A 19,218-nucleotide genomic window follows, 5' to 3' on the forward strand; every position below is an offset into this window, starting at 1 on the left:
TTTGTAAAAATATACTCTTGATGTTTCATAAAGCAGCTTATTAAGATTTCACACTAAAATGCTTTGATAACAATACCGAAGGAGTTCCCATCTATTTTGTCGTCCATTTTCCTGAATATATTTATTTTTTAATGAAAGAAAATTTTCTTTTGGCACATTTTTTTGCATTTTCTCCACATAAATATTCAGACATATGGCTTCAGATCAAAACGGTTTTAAGATAATCATAAACATTTCAATCAAGTGACCCTAAACTTCCGAGCGTTAGTGTGGACCAGAATCAGCACATAATGTGACTCCATCTTTGCAGTATGAAGGTAGCTAAAAAGGTTTAGAAAGCAAAAATCAACCACAAATCACTACGCAAAGCGACTCAAGAAATTGTGACCACTCACAATTCAGTATGCAAACATGTCAGTATTCTAGTATGTATGATGTCACAGCTATTCGAAATTATTTCAAATATGACATTTAAATGTATTACATGCATTTATTTAGCGACTTACAAATGAGAGAGCATTGAACATTTTGTCATTGACATTGATTGAACAAGTCTGAGGTAACAATGAAACTGAAAACCGATAAAGTTTGAACTGACACCTTGGCAATCAATCCATGACATCAACACAAGATGGAGAAAGTAAACAGGAGAAAGCTCCCACATGAGTAATGTGCCAGTGTGTGTGTGTGTTTGTGTGACCTAGATATGCCACCTCACAATGCATACTCAATGGGACGCACACACGCACACACACACACACACACACACACACACACACACACACGTGTGCACACACACACACACGCGTGCACACACACACAAGCACAGACTGCCTCAGGGCAGGACAGGTGGAGCAAGGTTTGATTACCTCTAAATCACGTTTAATGATGGACTTCAGGCTTTTACCTCAAAATAAACCCAGTCACATCATGTGGCTATGAGACAATTTTGTACCCAGAATATAATCTGTAATGCATATGCATGCAAACTCAGTGCATATGAGTGACAACAAACAAACAAAGGAACACACAAATTCATAGTTTACAGTATAATAGCAATTAGTTGCAAGAATTATGATTTTCTCCTTCATACAACTTTGAAAAGCAGCACACCATCACGGTCTTATTGTTTTCCTCTCTGTACTGTTCTGTTCTTTTCTAGCTTTCTCTTTTCATTCACTCCCTCGTGCCAAAGAAATGCCCAATTACAACCTCTCCAAGACAAACGAGTCGAACAACTACCACTTAAGACATCATCACCAAGGGAACGTCAGAACAGAGTTGCAAAAAAAGAAAAGATATATTTAATTTAACACTGAATCGAAAACATGGATTTGTAGAGGAAAAGATTGAATGGCGAGTTTGATCGTAATTGCCTTCCTTTGAAAGAACTGATACACATAATTCCACTCTGATTGGTATCAAACCATCTATGTAAAAGCTATTTACCTTCTTCATTCGGTTTTCATTGCGCAAGGCACAGGGAGAATGGTCAAAGAATGAAAGAGAGAGCAAAATGAATAAGGTGAACAAAGGGTGAAGAATGCAGATGCAAACTGTACATTAAGCCAATATTTTGTTTTTATTAAATGCTTTCTACCTCATGCAATACATGTAGTATCAAAAAACAAAGTCACAGAGTCACCAGTGTATTTCTTAATGGCATTTTGTACAGTCCGCCAACTAACTTCAGGAGATACCCGTCGTGTCCTGTCATGTAGACAAGTTTCTTTGTTCTGAAACCTGTGACTTCAGTGTTAGTCTAAAGCATCAGAGAATGCGGTCAGCAGTCTTTATGCCAAGCGCCTTGGCCTGTTTTCGAGCTTTCTTGCCAAGTTCACACCAGATATCTATCTCTCAATGGGTAACAGGTGAAAACTTTGGCTTCATTTAGTCGACAGTACCAACTTCAAGACAGCTTGTTAAAAACTCTGTCGCCAGTACAGGGACGCAATTGCTCCTCTTACGGCCAAAACCTCTCAACTCCAGAAGAAATTCTAAAAACTTTCATGGTTGCAGTATTGATCTGTAGAACAATGTTAGTCCTGCCAAGCCAAGTGTTTCAACATCCATTAAAAACAAATGATGAGCCAGTCCCGGCTCCCTTCAAAAGAACATGTCAGCCCAATTCATTTTTCCCAAAGAGAAAAGGCAGCCCTGTATTAAATCTCGACCGTTTCTTGGAGAGAATCCTTGTGTGTTATTGCTTTCATGCTATTGTGTAACCGCTAGCCAGGCGTCTGGATAAGATTTTGTAATACGTGCACGGCATTGCAACAGACCTTCAGTTTTTTTAAATAATGGTGTTTGTTTTTTGAGCTTGTTTTGTCAGAACTGGCTGTTGGCAGAACATGGGAAGGGATCTTATCAAATCTTGCAACACAACAAAACAGATGAAAGTTTATTTATTTATATTTAAGATGGCCTTGTGCTATAACGTGTTGGGTTGAGGTCTTGTTCGGTTCAGTTCTGCTCTGAGTGTCAGGAGTTCTTAGCATCAACTAAATTGGAGTAGACGTCCACAGTGTGCCTGTGAATCTCTATTGGATTTGTCGTCCCAAGGTCAATTGCTTTTCATTGCCAACCTCATGCCCCTCAATGAGCCTCTTTAACCCTTTCTTCTAGACATCATGTTTTCCATCAGACTGTACATATTGCAAGTTGTTTACAGTCAAGAGAAGCAATCCTTTATTCAGTCCAAAAATATTAAAAATACACACAAATGAATATAATTGTCTGGCACCATGGTGCGGTTGTATTGCCAGCATGTAATCATCAATAATCAGGGTTTTTTTTGCCTAATAACATCCCACTGTAGTCCCGCATGTACACATTCAGAAGAAAGTACGAGATGAGCAGAGAATAGACAAAACCAGAGGCAGTGAAACCAGAGACACTCAATGACCCACAATGATCATTTGTCTTTTCCCTTTCTAGCATCTCTTTTACAACCTTATCTGCTATATGTTCCTCGAGTCAAAACTACTTCAGCTGTGATGATACTTTACAGATTCTTATTTTACATGTCAACAACACGCAGTCAAAGCATTTGTCAAAATCCAGGAAAAATGCCCAAGCGGTTTCACTTAAGAATGGTTTTATTTGCTCAACCGAGTACAGATCTATGACAAGTACACTTGAAAAGTCTGGCACATCTGACTGCTGTTCATTGTCTCTCATTTCTTCAACAGAAACCTCTGACGCTGCACCTACCTCATTATTCTTCTATTGAAAGTCCTTCTACATTTTTTTCTAGTTTGTAACACACTCAGGATGCCAATATCACTATAACTGCTATCACTAGAACTTGCTTTACATAATCTGCATTAGTGCAGGGCAGATTGACAATATAGATCATGTATACAGAGTATATCATTGTACTATATAACTGATGTGTATTTACTATATACAAAGAGGTCCCAAAAAAGGTCACAAATCCTGCAACTATTAAAGTTGAGCATATATACTAGAGATGCACTGATATATAGGCCCATAATCGGTATCGGTCGATAAAAGCAATCTTTCACTTTTTTAATTGTAAAAACAGCCGAGCTTCAGGGCCGATATATCCTGTCAATCAAAAGTCGACAGGAAAATGCAATGAATTTGTGTGCTGTGAAAATGTTAAGAAACATCACCAGTTTGATGTTCAATATTAAAAGTCTATACACAAATTAATAACATTCAGAAAGTTAAGAAATTGTAATTTAATCTTCAGTATTGGTATCGGCAGATTTCAATGGCGCTTTTCTACTGCATGGTACCGTCAGGTTTAGTACGACTCTGCTCGGTACAGCTCATTTCACTTCGGCTCACTTTGCTTTTCCACAGCAGTTTAGTACCGCTTCAAAGTGAGTGAGGATTATTAACTTATCGTCATGGTTGCGCCGCCTCTACTGTCGTAGCATAATTTTGAACATGACAAACACACGCACAATACAGGAGTAAAGGAGCATATCTATGGCGGATGGCAGCAAAACAAAATACTGCTAAAATACCAGAGAGTTTGGAAAATCTTACAGCACAGAGCGGCACTCACTTAATCCTTGGTGTTTTGAGTCAGATCCGTGGGCGTGGCTTGTTGGTTTTGACTAAATCTTTGGTGTTTCAAGTCTTACGAAACCTTTACCCTAACCCACACCCTAACCCTAACCTTACTCTAACCATCTAAACTACCTATGATTGTTAAAATTGACGAAAAAACACGTTTGGGTGATCACGTCTGACTCGAAACACCAAGGATTTAGTGAGTGCCAGCACAGAGCAGACAACGATCATTTGGTTTGCTCGACGGCGCACGAGTGTAAGCTAATGTAGCATTGCGTTAAGGGTCTCAATCTCTATTTTACTGTCACGAAGCATATTATGAAATGCCAATATTACGTATTAAAATGCGTATTCATGTGTTGCAAATCCAATGACGCTGGTAATGATTCTCTCTGCCCAATCAGTGATCTGTGTAAACACGGCACATTTTGGTATCGGTACAGTACGCTTAGAACCTCAAGAGGTACTAAAAAAAGTATCAGTTACTAGGTACTGTACCCAGTGGAAAACCCCCCAAAAGTGAGCTGTACCGTGCAGTACTAGGCAGTGGAAAAGTGCCATTAGTATCGGTGCATCTCTAATATCTACATATGTAGATATTTCGCTTTTCCAAAAGAAATATAACCATAACCAAAAATAACTATATGAACATATGAATATTGATGTTTCCATTTCATATGGACTATAACTATTTATGATGCAAGTCATCACAAAGTACTGCATTCGTCTTTCACAAGCTGTCCTACAAATTATGTAGACGTGCAGCTTTTGTCTTATTAGGCAACCTTGGAAATATGTATACTTGTCTTCTAAACATACGCTGTATTTCTGCATTACCCTAATGGAATCATAATGTTATGCTACTGTCCATCACTAGCAAAGTGTACAATGACATCTTATGGTCACCTTACATGCTGTAACTCAAGGCAAACATGCATTCTGTTTCATTTGTTATTTTCTCCATTCCCATTTACAGAATGACCTCATACTCAACGGTCACTTTCCCATTCATCAAACGTGTTAAACTTGTCGTTTTATCATACTTGCTTTCAGACTCTGCAAGCTGAAACGGCAATAATTCTTTTGGTTTCATCACGCACGGGGTCTGGATTGCTGTCAAGAAAAACTCCTTCACATGCTTTTGTGAATGTAAAAGTTACTCAAAACACAAAATGTAGCTGATTTTGGCATGTTTTCTGTATGCAACTAACTACAAAGCTCTTAGAAATGCATTAGTTTGTATAAAAAACTAACTGTTTAAAACATTCCCCCTTAGTCAAAAGCCTTGTTGAGTTTAGGTTTAGAGATACAACCACAAACGCAAAATCGTATCCAGTTTCAACTTTAGGCAGATTTCAAATTCGATTACCTCATTACCCAATGGAGGGGTTGATGTGACATCCTCGCTGACATTGAAAGCTCCAAACGCAATTATCCAAACTCAATTAACAGAGGTGGAAGATTTGGACAGGACGAGAGTGGACCCCTTTCATCCACCCAGAGCAGAATGATCAACATTCAATCCATCTGAAGAACGAATTATCTCAACACAGACCAGAATGACATAGTACCTCATTTCTACTTAAAAACTGTATTTAAAATCATAATGGTAGAAAATGTTGGTACAACAATTTATATCAAAAATGTACCAAACAGCAAAATCAACAATTCAATCAAATAATGTTTTAGTACGATTGGCTTTCACACCAGTGATGGTTAAGTTTAGGGGGTGTGGCTTCTTTATTGCTTTTTCTACTAATCGTACAAATTCGTACAAACCAGAGCCATTGAGAAAATGAGTTGCGACAACGGAAGTTCAAATTTTTCGAGCGTAACGTGATTCATGGAGTCTTCATATAGTTCCAGGAATTTATGTCTTTGTTTCTTTCATTTTTGTATTCATGAAATGACTTACGTCTTTAAATGTGCTACAAGCTTACCTCGATTGGTCTGTTCAGCCGCAGCTCCATGCGTTACTAGTAACTTCCGGGAACTATTGAGAGCCTCCATGAACTGCCATTGCTGTGAAAAAATTGTTCCATTGGAGTCACCGGAGTTGACGCGACGGCTCTGATACAAACTAGCAGAATGGCAAAATCACGCTAATGTCTTTAAATATCTATGAAACCTGTATTCTGAGTTTGCACTTCCCCAGGGTAATAAGAGCGTGTGAAACAGGATAAGATCTTAATACACCGCCATAATCTAAACACTGACCTCCCATTTCAAAAAAGACAAGTATTCGAACCACACATGGCGTACACGCTCAATAAATCCATACGCAATTCAAATGTCATTCATATTTAATATGAATCGTTGTTATATCAACTCCTTTATTTATTTTCGTGGGTCTCCGAGAGCTCATCTTCTCCAAGACGGCTACGGATATACCCCCGTGCACCCTGCTGTGTGAGGAGGTTGTTTGATTGGCAGGTGGATAATGGAATAGTGGGATAGAGGTGAGAATATCTGGCTCTTTGTCCCGTTCCGTGACCCCTGAAAGAAGGCTGTCGATGAATCAGTTCAGGCCACCACAGCGAGGACTATTTTAAGAGTGATATGATATTTACACAGTGTCGTGTTAAGCCTACGGAGGGACAATCGCACTTCTTTTGTTTTAATTTCTTTTTATTTCAAGAGGTCACGACACGAACAATAACTCTGTCATAAGGAGAAGACAGATGGGCGATACCACCCGAGGTGTGGACATTTTGACAAGTGATCACTTTGCAATATCCCGGGTCCTTTGTGTCTCACTTCCAGTTCTCTGTCACACTCCTTAAAGGTGAAGTGGCTGATGTTAAAATGCTTTCTCCTATGTTAGTTTTTGTGTGGCGAGAATTATAAGTCATTCGTAGTTTGACGCCCAAGGAGTGTAAACACTGGGAGAAGTAACCAAGAATGAATTTGGCCTGTTATGCTCTTATTTACTCTTTCTCACTATAATGAAAGGACATTAAAGAAACTAGATGTATTAAAGCTTCTTTCCACAGCTCACATCTATCAAAGCTTTAGTCATTAAATACCGCAGCTTCATTTATCCGAGACTAAGACTGATATGACTGCTGTGCTGTTCTCCAGCGTGTCCATAATTACCTTTTCTTGGTAAAGCGCTCTGTTTACGTTGGGCTAATGAGCAACCTTGTACTGTTTTTGTCCAATTTGAAGGATCTGGCCGCCTAGATGCAAAAGCATATACAGTACGTAAAGCAAACAGATGCATCTGTCGTATGTCCCATTACCCATAATCCTCCAGCAACCCGCTCACCCAGGGAGGAAGAACACAAAGATGGTTGGTGGGGGGAGGCATCTGTGCTCTTTCCACTTCAGACCTCTGGAGGTCCCCAAGGGCACTGCTGTCACTTCAGGCTGAAGATATTTTCCTGTCATGGTGGATGAGTTGATCGTGTAGGATGATGGTACGTGGAGGTTTGAAGGTCAGTGAACCAGGAGGGGGCAAGGTGGGGGTAATGCGAGGGGGGCATCAAGATTACCAATTACATCCTATTAATAGTGTCCACTAACGCAAACTGTAGAGCCATGTCCGCCCTCGAGCCAAAGCTGCCGTGACCAGTGGTGTAAAAACAAGACTCGTTTTCCTTCTCCTGTGTGCTCTGTCCCCTCCCTGTGTCCCAGTACACTCCACTGCACTCGTTTATGTCTTTACTCTCGTTTCTATCCCTCATTCTTATACTTTTTTAGCAGATGACACCCTGAATGCTCGGGTGGCACCTCAGTGAACCATGAAATAGGACCCCGCCTACAAGTGGTGATGTCATAAATAATGTGATAAATGACTCGACAAAAATATGACTATTTAACCACAACACAAATATGAAAAACGTGACATTGGGATTCTGGAATAGACCTCTATCTACAAACTTTGCTTGGCATTACAAGAAAGCATTTTTTCAATACAATGTCAATCAAAACATCTTTTTTTTTCTGTCCTCCTTGTCCTGCACTTACATGCAGGGAACACGCCATTGATGTGGACAGTCAGACATAAAGCAAACCTAACTGTCTCTTTCCTTTCTTTGTCTAAATGCAGGGAGCGGTCTGCCATGCAAATAAGGCCCGGGGTGAGGTACGGGCATCCAAACAGGCCTTATAGGATTAGAAGCTAATGATAAAAGACCATATCAAAAGAATGTCAGACTCTCTTATGCGTCTTGTATAATAATGCCTGCATGACAAGAGCGGACAACAACATTGACGTCTAACCCTCTTTCCAGGTCATTTGTTGAATGCTTGCATGCATGTGGTAGCTCAGTGGATGGAGATGACCTACGGTGTTCATTAGACCCGTGTGCGGTGAGGCATGACATCTAACACCCTTCACATACACACTCACCTCACCCACTGTGTGCTTCCATGAGAAATCTTTTAGCAAGCTGTGACATCAAGTACATCAAGTTTGTTCACTTGCAAAAGATTTGTTCTATGTATATTTCTATATGTCTGTCTGTCTGTCTGTCTGCCTGCCTGCCTATCTGTCTGTCTATCATCTATCTGTTTATCTTATCAATGTACAGTATCTATTCATATGTCTATCTATCCTATATGTCTGTCTGGTTGACTGTCTACCTGTCTGTAGTATCTATCGACCTGTCTTTTTATAGTGTCTGTCTGTCTGTCTGCCTGCCTATCTGTCCGTCTGTCTGTCTATCATATATATGTTTATCGTATCAATCTACAGTATCTATTCATATGTCTATCTATCAATCTGTCTGTCTGTCTGTCTAATCAATCAACAGTATATATCTGTCTGTCTGTCTGTCTGGTTGTCTGTCTATCATATATATGTATATCTTATCAATCTACAGTATCTATTCACATGTCTGTCTGTCTGTCTCTGTAGTATCTGTCGGTCTGTCTGTCTATCTATAGTATCTGTCTGTCTGTCTGTGTATCTATCTACAGTGTCTGTCTATCCATAAATCTATAGTCATGTCTATGTACTGTCCATCCATCCATCCTCTCCCTGTTTACCTCATGTTTACACTGCACCACCCTTCTACGGTTAAATTCGACTCCTCATTGTTTCTCTCTCTCTTCTGCTCACCCCATCTCTTTTCTCTTCTCTTTCCTTGTCTCTCTGTTCTGTTTTTAATGCTGTTCCAATCAGTATGTCCATTAAGCGCAGAGCTCATCAAAGCACGTTTACCCACGCATGCAGATGAGCTCAAATTGCAGTGTATTGCAAACGTCTCTGAGACCTCCTCAGGGAGAGACTGTGAGTGTGTGTGTCAGTGAGATGGAAGGGAAAGTGAAGGACGGCTGGAGTAGAAACGGGCCTTGAGAGAGTCCAAATGAACATACAGTATATTGCTGAAGGAGTGAATCTGTATCGTGTACAAACAAAAAGTCACAATGAGCGAGACCCAAACTCTCCCAGCAAGGTGTGAGCATGTTTGTGTGTGATGTTGGTGATGGACGTGTCTGATGGATCTCAGAGGAAGGGTACAGAAGATGTAATGAGAGTAATTGAGGACTGTGTTGTGTGCTGAGTGAGCATATCTTGCGCTCAGTGGGGGCCAACACTGGGTTTCTTAATGAATATTCAACCCTTCCCACTCTCTCTAAGACAACTAAAGCATATTTTTCCTCACCTTCTCTGATGTAGCTTCCATTTTTACTCTCTTAATGAGGGAAGGCTAAGCGTAACTATCACAATGTTTAATATTAAGGATTATTTAAGGGATAGTTCACCCAAAAATAAAAATTCTGTCATGATTTATTCACCCTCATGTGGTTCAAAACCTGAATATGATTCTTTCTTCAATGGAACGCAAGCGAAGATATTGTGAGAAATGTCCCAGTGGTTTTGTGTTCATACAATGCAAGCCAATGGGTACCGCCATTGTTCGGTTATCAACATTCTTCAAAATATCTTCTTTTGTGTTCTGCACAGGTTTGAAATGACATGAGGGATAGTAAGCGGTAACAGTCAGTCACTTTTCTTGCAAAAACATAGTTACAATCCTCACAAATATTTCGTGCACAAACTCATGTGGACACTTTCAGAGCAGAAAAATATTATCAGTACAAATCCGAAAATCAGCAGCATTGATTCTTATAACCCTGAAGAATCCAAGAATCCCTGAAAGTTGATCACTGCTGGCAGCGAACTGTGACGGACACCTGAAGCTTATTCCGCCTCATCACCGAGACCATAAATCAAGCACAGCATCACTCCTTCGAGGAGGTCGGTCTTCGCTTTACGCACCAGATGATTTTAAGATCACAATACGATGCAGTGTGACCTTATATTCCCCAGCATGATCAATTCTCCATGACCTCGGGACACCTCCAACACAGTCATCTTTTAACCATGCACTTATCATGCACTTCAGATGTAAAGTGGGCATAGATGTGAATCTAATGAGGATGTGATTAGGAAATACAGGGGGTTAGATCAAAAGCTGAGAGGGATACACACACATCGTCCAGCAAGCGCCTTGCCCATAACTTCTAGATGATTATAATGAATGCTGAGCTCTCCAGACACACTTTCTTAATCAGTAGTGCTGGTAAAGCAAAGCATCATTACTACTCCTTCTACTACAACTTCTTTAGGACAGAACATAAGTGTGTTCACCCTCCAGCAATAAATACAGACAAAAAAAACCCAAATGTACATTAAAAAGGGCCACCATGCATATCAAGGAACCATAATATCCTAGAAAGTTGATAAGCAGATTGGGCCGGTAGTCAGTGTTGCCAGTGTTACACAGTGTTTAGCCGTCCATCGATTATAATACTTGCCTACCGCACCACTGTCATTTTGTGCTTTTTATAGAAATATTTATTTATATGTCAGAGTACCCGATGATAGAGTAATAAAGTGATACACATCTGCTTCATACAGCATGAGTTAGTATTATATTATTGTTCTATTAGAATTTTTATTTTGTTTATTTTTATATTTTTAGTTTATGTTAAGTTAACTTTAAGTTACACTTTTAGCTATTTGATAATGTGCTTTTGTCATTTTATTTACTTGATATGTTGCTATAGAAGTTACATTTCTTTTTATATCAGTTTTAGTTTAGTTTTTGTTTATGTTCATTTAATAATTTTAGTGACTCAAATGACTTAGAATAATTAAAATGTATTTATTTATTTAAATGTTTTTCACATTTGCACAGATATTTTATTTGCTTTCAATCACCAGAAATGTTTACCAGATTTAGTTTAGTAAACAACAATAACCTTGGTGGCAGCATAGAGCAACAGGAGTCATGTGACAAAAGTGAAGCACAACGATTGACAGGACGATGGCGGAGGCACAACAACTTTTGTTAGTAACATGTTTTTTCGTCATTTGACATAAGTGAGTTCGTCTTTGCTTTATAGTTTTAGTGTTTTTATTAAAAAATAACAATGAATTAATCATATTATGCTTTTGTTTTTAAAGTGAGGAGAAAAGCTGTAGATATATTTTATTTGTGTAACAACGATGATATAACTGCAACACTACACCGGGACAGATGGACGATGCCACAACAGGATACTGAGTGAAGAGGTGTTTAATAATGTTTCCAGGCAACAAAAAAAAAAGGTAAATCCAATAAAAGGGTAAAATTCACAAAAGGTAACATCCACAAAAAGGTAATCCACAAGATGACAAGGGTAATATCCACAAGGTAACAAAACATACAACTAGGAATCTATGCGAGAACAAGGGGTCGGAACTAGACAATAACCAAAGTACAACTAGATCTGACAACACTATGAACACAAGACAGGGTACATATAGTGTCCATGGGCATCAGGTGCAGGTGCAATCATGGCGGGTGCAAAGGATGATGGGAATTGTAGTCTGTGAAAGTCAATAGTCCGGTGAAAGTGAACGGGTGAATCTGGAAGGAGTTGCTGGAGGGGCTGTGGCTGATCGCTGAGGAGAGCTTGTTACAATAACATGTTATTCGTCATTTTGTTTATAAAAGTTCTTTGTTTAATATAAGTGATTATTCTTATATTTATTTTTGGAATTTTTTGCCTTTATTTACAGGTACATACTACAGTGGGAAAGAGGACAGGAAGCGACTGTCATCACTGTCATCATTTACTCACCCTAGGATTGTTCCAGACCTGTATAAATGTCTTTGTTCTGCTAAACACAAAGGAAGATATTTAAAAGAATGTCAGTAACCAAATAGATTTCATCCCCCATTTACTTCCATAGTAGGGAAAATCAATACTATGGGAGTCAATGGAAGATGAGATCTGTTTGGTTACTGATATTCTTCCAGATATCTTCCTTTGTGTTCAACCAAACAAAGAAATGTATATACATTTGGAACAACCTGAGGGTGAGTAAATGATGACAGAATTTTCATTTTTGGGTGAACTATCCCTTTAAGTACTTGAGAGTAAAAATACTTAAAGGTGCCATGAATTAAAACCACAATTTTAACCCGAGCTTTTGTTATATAAGAGGGAATCGTATTCACGCAAACATCATGTAAGTGTCAGAACTGAAAACACCCTTGTTACTGAGATTACAACTGTTGCTGGTTGAACGGTTGAACACCTCCTCCACAGAAAGAATATCAATGACTACTTCTCTAGCCCCGCCCACTGGTTCGCGCATGACAGAACTGAAGTAACACAAGCGGCGCGGAACCAGATAGAGCGAGCAAGCAATAAACAAACATGCCGTTAAAGATAGCTAAATATTGTGCCATCCCTGGTTGTGGAAGAACACAGTCGCTGCATAACCTTCCTTCGGATTTCGATATTAGGAATGTGGGGTTAAAGTTTATTTTTAAAGACGTTCCAGCTCATGTGGGAAAAATATGGAGCGTTTGTTCGTTTCATTTCTCCGAGGATTCCTTTGTGAAGCGATCTCTAACAAAGCAATAGCGACGCATGAAACAAAAACGTTTTACTTGCATAGATTGCTGCGTGCGCCATTCCTATTGGATTCAATATTGACGGCACAGATTGACGCTGGATTTGTGGAGAGACTAAAATTAAAAAGCAGTGCTGTGCCGTCAATATTGAATCCAATAGGAATGGCGCACGCAGCAATCTATGCAAGTAAAACGTTTTTGTACCATGCGTCACTATTACTTCTCTTGATATGCCCACAGGATTAAGTTAGTATTACCTGTGGACCTGTAACGATAGTCATTTGTATTAATTGCAGAGGTTGTCTGTGATCTTAAGCCCGTGCGAATCGGGATATCTGTGATTTGGCGGGCTCATATATAATTTTTCGAGTTTTATCCACCGTTTGCAAATAATGGAGGCTGTTTTGAAGTGTTTTGGTATTATTTCGGGGGCTGGTTCATATCCATAAATTACCGGGAGTCTCCCGTTTGTTTATTTATCATGGAAACTCTCGTAACATTTGAGAACCGCGATCGCGATGATCTTCTGTCCGGTTCACGATCACGGGTCTCAAATGCTGACAGGTACGGTCATATATCATTAAACACCATACAACTATAGGCTATACAAACTATACGCAAAGCCTTGTCATCACATCCGGGAAATAAGTCAGTAAATTTGAGTAAAATCATCCCGTGCAAATGCGTCACATGAAATACAGATGTGCGGAGGTCTTTTATATATCACACGAGGTCCCCAGATAACGCTAATCTCGTGCGAATGGTGCTAATGTGTAACCTAACATTACGTCTCTAACCAAATTCACAGAAGGGTCCAACTAAGTTTACTACACAAACTGCTCTCCAATAATAGCAGTGGGCGTTTACTTCCAAGTCTTCATGGCGGAACGCCCATTCAAACCAAGTGTTTATAGAGCCGGCCTCCAAACCCGGGTAGAAAATAGCCTATTACTTATTGATTTTGATGTTTTTGAATGAAAAAACCACGCGAACGTCATAAGTAGACCTCATACAACAGTATAAAACAATAAACAAGCCCAGTTCATCACACCTTTAAGTAATATCCACCTCTGGAGTGTTGTCACAAGTTTATTAATCTGTGAAAAATAATACCATTTAGTAACACCCCAAAAAAAACACAACACTATACCTGCCATTCAAAGCCCCTGCAACACTCCATTGTACCAAGGTACTCATCTAGTTAATTCATTAAAAACCTCAACCTAGCATTTGATTATAGCTTTGTAATTGTCTCCCACCTTCTATCCACAGGACATAAAAGTGTGGTAGAGCAAAAATCAAGGGGCCACTATAACTAACCCTTCAGAGCTCATGAAACATGACCTGGAAACACTTGTCGTCCTTATTGTTCATTACGGCACAGCATGCCATGCACCAAGCTAACTAATCCCATTACGCTAATCCGCCTCAAAACAATTTATTGTGCAGATAAGAGCATGTACTATTTATGCAGGATTCAAATGAGCTCCAAATCAGAATAATTAATGGAGCCCCCGGTTTAATTAGCCCGGCATTGGGAAACGTTTACCGCATTCTGAAAAATGGATGCGTGACCCGGTATTTCAAAGAGCCCAGAGGGGCGGGAAGACCAGGAAACCTATTCATGATAGCAGCCCTCAGAAGTATTTTATCTGTACCTGCCTCGTTCCTTCAGAAAGGCTTTGCTTGGTTACTTCAGGCTGGTTTATGTCGGCAAGCCGAGTAAATTGTAATCCTCCATGCGGATTTGTTTTTCAAAATGAACCCATTTACCTTCACTTGTTTTGACTTCTTTGTGGTGGAAGTCCGTGAAACTTTGCAAATGAAAGCTGGAATGACATTCAGATGACAATTCGTTTTATGGTAATGCTTGCTTTCTATATGCAAAGTTCAATGCTAATTTGTAATCACCTATATGCCCAATTCTACAAATCGCATCCTGCCATTAGTAGCCAAGAGATGTAAGTTTGTGCTTTACCAAGGCTGAATTTGAGTGGGAATTCTGTGCATTGATGAATAAAACATTTTCTCTTATTAAACATAATCTCCATCAAAACTGCCTTAGGCCTCTCTAAACAACAGCGTATCCAAAGGTGAAGGTGAGGGCTTCATATGAGTACCAAAGAGTACTACATGCTTAAATATACTTGAGAGATCATGTGACACTATCGCAAGCTAAATGAAGTGATTTTTGTTTGTTTGTGCTCAGGGCTGTTCACCCTACCTGAACATGTCACCGATTCCTTTCAGCACGCCTTTTTTGGCTTTAGTCTTGTCTTTTTTGTCCTTCCCTCCTCGCTCCTTCTTTCTGTCATCTTTGTTATGTCCCCCGTTCACCTGTTTCTCCACGCCGGGCGGAAGGCTGAGGTCGGTTGCCGTGGAAATGGAGTCACGGCCCGATCGCGAGCTTTCTTCTGTGTCTTCTTCCACTAAGATGACAAGAGAGAGAGAGAGAGATGTAAAAAAAACACTGCGCTGGAGTCCCTGTTGGCTCCTGAGAATTTAACAAAAACAGAGCAACGCTTATTAGCATCAGACTGGATTTGCCAAATGAAACATTTCCCCTAAAGTGAGCAAATGCAAAACTGCTGTTAATAGAGTTGTCCTCAAAATACTTTTGCAAACTTTTTCAAGTTTTTAGGATGATGTGAAGGGTGCTTTCTAAGGCAAGCATCACTATCACTCATGGTTATAGTTTGTTTGTTCTACACTCATAAATTTACATTTTACATGCAATTCAATCTACAGTATATTGTTTCGGCGAAGGAAATAAATGACAACCTGAATTGTGCAGCATGTGGAAGTGATGTGTGAAATTGCATTTAAAGTAAAAAGACATACAATTTTATATAAAGGATAAGGGAACCACCCAAATACCCTAGCAACATTCTAGCAATACACTAGAAACCACCTACAACACACGAGCAGCAGCCGTATAGGTTTGGTATTGGGAAGCACCACTGATTTTTTGGGGGGGAAATGTGAAAACCTATTGATTTGAATCTGCAATGTGTACCGTTTGTTTGTCTATCGCCATCTCTGTTTGAAACATTAAACTGCAGGTTAATTTACAATCTCTCTTTTTTCTGTTGAAGTCAAATGATGTCAAATGGACATTTCCCGTATGAATTGTTGTAAGCTTACCATTGTGAGCTAGATAGTAAACTTTGTGGACAAACTTTAGGTTGGCTTGAGAAAGCCTGACTAGAAAGTTTAAAGAATATTTAGCTCAGCAGGTTTTAAGTTTAAAGAAAGTTGACGTTTTAGCATGATGCTAGGATGTTTTAGCACAAATGATCATGTTGCTAGCATGATTTAATGTGATGTTAACATGTAGCATTGTATTTGGTCTTTATGGTAGTCTTGCTGAAGTATGGCTCATTTAAGTGTTTGTAAGATTCCATTTTAAAAAACTATATGGAAAAATGAGCACATTCAGAAGACCATTACGAAAAATCTGGAATTTTGATCAGTTAGAAAATACAGTATATAGTAATAATTATGGTAAGGTAAGAGACAAGTTAGATACTTGCTGAGAACTGATTTTTGTTTATTCTTATATGAAAAAAGTTAAGGATTTTAGCTTTAAGCTACAACCGCAACTGATCCTTCTGTTTAATTTAGAAGGAATCCAGGGTAATGTTTTTGTATTTGAGTCTCAAATTTGTTAACCCACTTCTTTAAACATTGATTTATTAAAATTTACCACATTTCAGAATCTTTCTCTTGCATTTCTTAGTCGAGTTTCATTTCTGAAGTTATTTAAGTCTGCATGAGCCCCATTATCTCTTTGCATATAAAGGGTCATATCCCCAATGAAAGTACGGCCATCTCAGCCAAATTCAGTTACCCAGCAGCACCACAGGAAGCCTATTAACGTTATTCCTCCCTGACCCAATAAAAAGAAGTGAACTCAGAAGTTCAAAAGGCCCAGAATGAGAGCGTCAGAAGAAGTCCATCTTCTGTTCACCTCAGTTCTCTGAAAGTCTTCACAGTGGCCGTCTCTAGTCTGTGAAGTCTTTTAATGACTTCACGACGCCCTGAACTAGACGACACTCCGAATATAAAACGTTACGGCACTCTTTATTGACTGACAGCGGTATTTTTACTTGAGTCGTGTATACAAAAGTACACAGACATATCAGAGTTCTCAGAAAGCAAATTATCTTCTAATTGTCTCGGGCTGTGTGCATATAATAAATCATCAACAATATTTCAGCACACCAGAGACTCAGAAGCCTCCTCTAAAGCCATTGGAGAAAGAATGCGCAATAACTTGGCAAACAGACTTGTTTTATCACGTCACCGTTCTGTCGAGATGTTTGCGCCGAAGAGTTCAGCACTCCTAATGGACGATCCACAGGAAGATGGTATTCTCAAAGCACTTCAAACTCTGATAGCCCATGAATTTTGTAAAGCAAAATTTTATGGATTCCAGTCAAAGGGATGATATATTTCATTAATGATTCATTAATGCGAGCAGCCCGACGTGGCTTCAGAAAAGCGAGCGGGCGTCTCTGCGGGAGCGTTTTATTTTGGAGTGTCGTTTACAATGCTAATTCGTGTCCCATCACCTATCTTTGGGATACTTTCATATCATAATCACAAGGGACTGCAGCTGGCTGATCATTTCCATTTTAGCGCCGGTCTGATTATAGCTACTGTCTCCGTTGCTGATGGTCTGGACGCAATTAATTTGTCACTAATTGTAAGTTTAAAAACGTTCGGAAAACGGGGAAAAAATGATAGGCGGCTAAAAGCAAAGTGCTTTTCAATAGAGTGATGTAACAGCAGAGATGCGGCGCTGATGACAGATGCCTGTGTGATTAGGGCTTATTAATATTCAAGCCATCTCAAAGACCAACTTTGAAGGCTGGAAGAAAGGCTCTTATCAAAGCGAGAGGCCATCGTGGATTATTTTGCACGCTTAGATGAGCGATGCTCGCGAGGGAAAGAGGTTGGGTGCTTGTTTCTGGGCTGATACTTATGTTTTACTTGCGCAAGTAGTTATCAGCGTCTTTCAGTGAGGACGTTGCTTGAATAAAAGCCCACTGGAATAATGTATGTAGTGTAAGATAAATTGCAGGTTAAACTCTTTGTTTCATTGTCTTTGGGTTTTCAATGCCTTATTGTTTAGATGATAACGGTAATGAGGTTTGGCTGGATATCAGTTTCATCACGTTTTTCTGCTTATCGGATAGCTAAAAGATAGGCTTTGAAACCAAAAGACTGCGCTAATTGTGAGCATGTGCGTTTGATGGAAATCTTTCGGACCCCTGGGAGGAGCAGATAGTTTTTAGTCCAAGCGCGGACGAAATTCTCATGATGCAATAAGAACATTTCAATCTAGGTCTCAAAGATTAAATCAAAAGAAATAAAATGTAAAAATAATACGTAGAAATTGGAGCGCGTCTTCATTTACAAACATCCCTCATTAATTTAAAAAAAAAGAAGTTTCGTAGTCAATACAGCAGCAACTTCACAGATCAATAGCTTTTTATCCAAACGGTTATCATAGTAAGTTATGATTTGGCTAATTGTCGACTGAAATGTGAATAGAAATAAATTAGGGTAATTAACAGGAAATTTCAGCTGCGCAGGACTGAGTGGTAAATGTTTTGACATGGCAATCAAAAGGCATCATTAGAAGTTCTTTTTGACGTGCCACACTATTCATTCTTTCTTTTGAACGCCGATCACTTCTAATAGAGTCTTGAAATTGCCACTCTGGCTAAAAACGCAAAGGGAAGAAAGAGCCGAGCACATTTAAGCCTTATATTTAAGGAACATAAAACATAGTGAAACACAGCCAAACTCATTTTCTCGGCTGGATATCTCTCTGTGACACATTTTTCCTCGGGTGGTGCCAAATTCACATTTTATGTAAATAAAAGTGTCTGCGCGAAAAGAAAAAGCCCGCCCTTATCTGTCAACTTTTGACTATTAACCTCGGTGACAGGCATAGGCAGGTTCCTCTTATCTAAATTGAAAAACAGAGTTATTTGAATATCCGAAGCAGAGAAATGCAATATGCTTCTACCGCATTTGCACTCCATTGCTCTTTGGGAAAGATAAGACAGTATTTAGTGCAATGTGGACATAGCTTACAAGAACAAAGGGATTCAGGCGAATAATTTGACTCTTTTTTTATTTCTGCTCGCTTTTTTAATGGAATCGTCTAAGGGGGAGCAAAAGTAATAGTGTGATTTTTCTTTTAATTCTTCTGGCAGGTGTTATTTCCTAGACCTGGCCTGTCTGACAGCCTTCATGAACTCATCTGAACACACTGTTGGTGAAAAAAAACAGCATT

General features: G+C 39.3%; 1 protein-coding gene across 4 annotated transcripts in view; it reads right to left on the reverse strand.

The window, feature by feature from the left end:
- Nucleotides 1–19,218, reverse strand: part of pard3aa (par-3 family cell polarity regulator alpha, a) — a 426,846-nt gene that overhangs the window by 112,354 nt on the left and 295,274 nt on the right. For all 4 annotated transcript variants that reach the window (XM_057322206.1, XM_057322207.1, XM_057322205.1 and 1 more), the window contains one exon: nucleotides 15,133–15,337. In XM_057322206.1, the coding sequence (XP_057178189.1) occupies nucleotides 15,133–15,337 (205 nt within the window). The remainder of the gene's footprint in view (nucleotides 1–15,132; nucleotides 15,338–19,218) is intronic.

This window comes from Triplophysa rosa, linkage group LG23 (assembly GCF_024868665.1).
Source record: "Triplophysa rosa linkage group LG23, Trosa_1v2, whole genome shotgun sequence".
Taxonomy (NCBI): Eukaryota; Metazoa; Chordata; class Actinopteri; order Cypriniformes; family Nemacheilidae; genus Triplophysa; species Triplophysa rosa.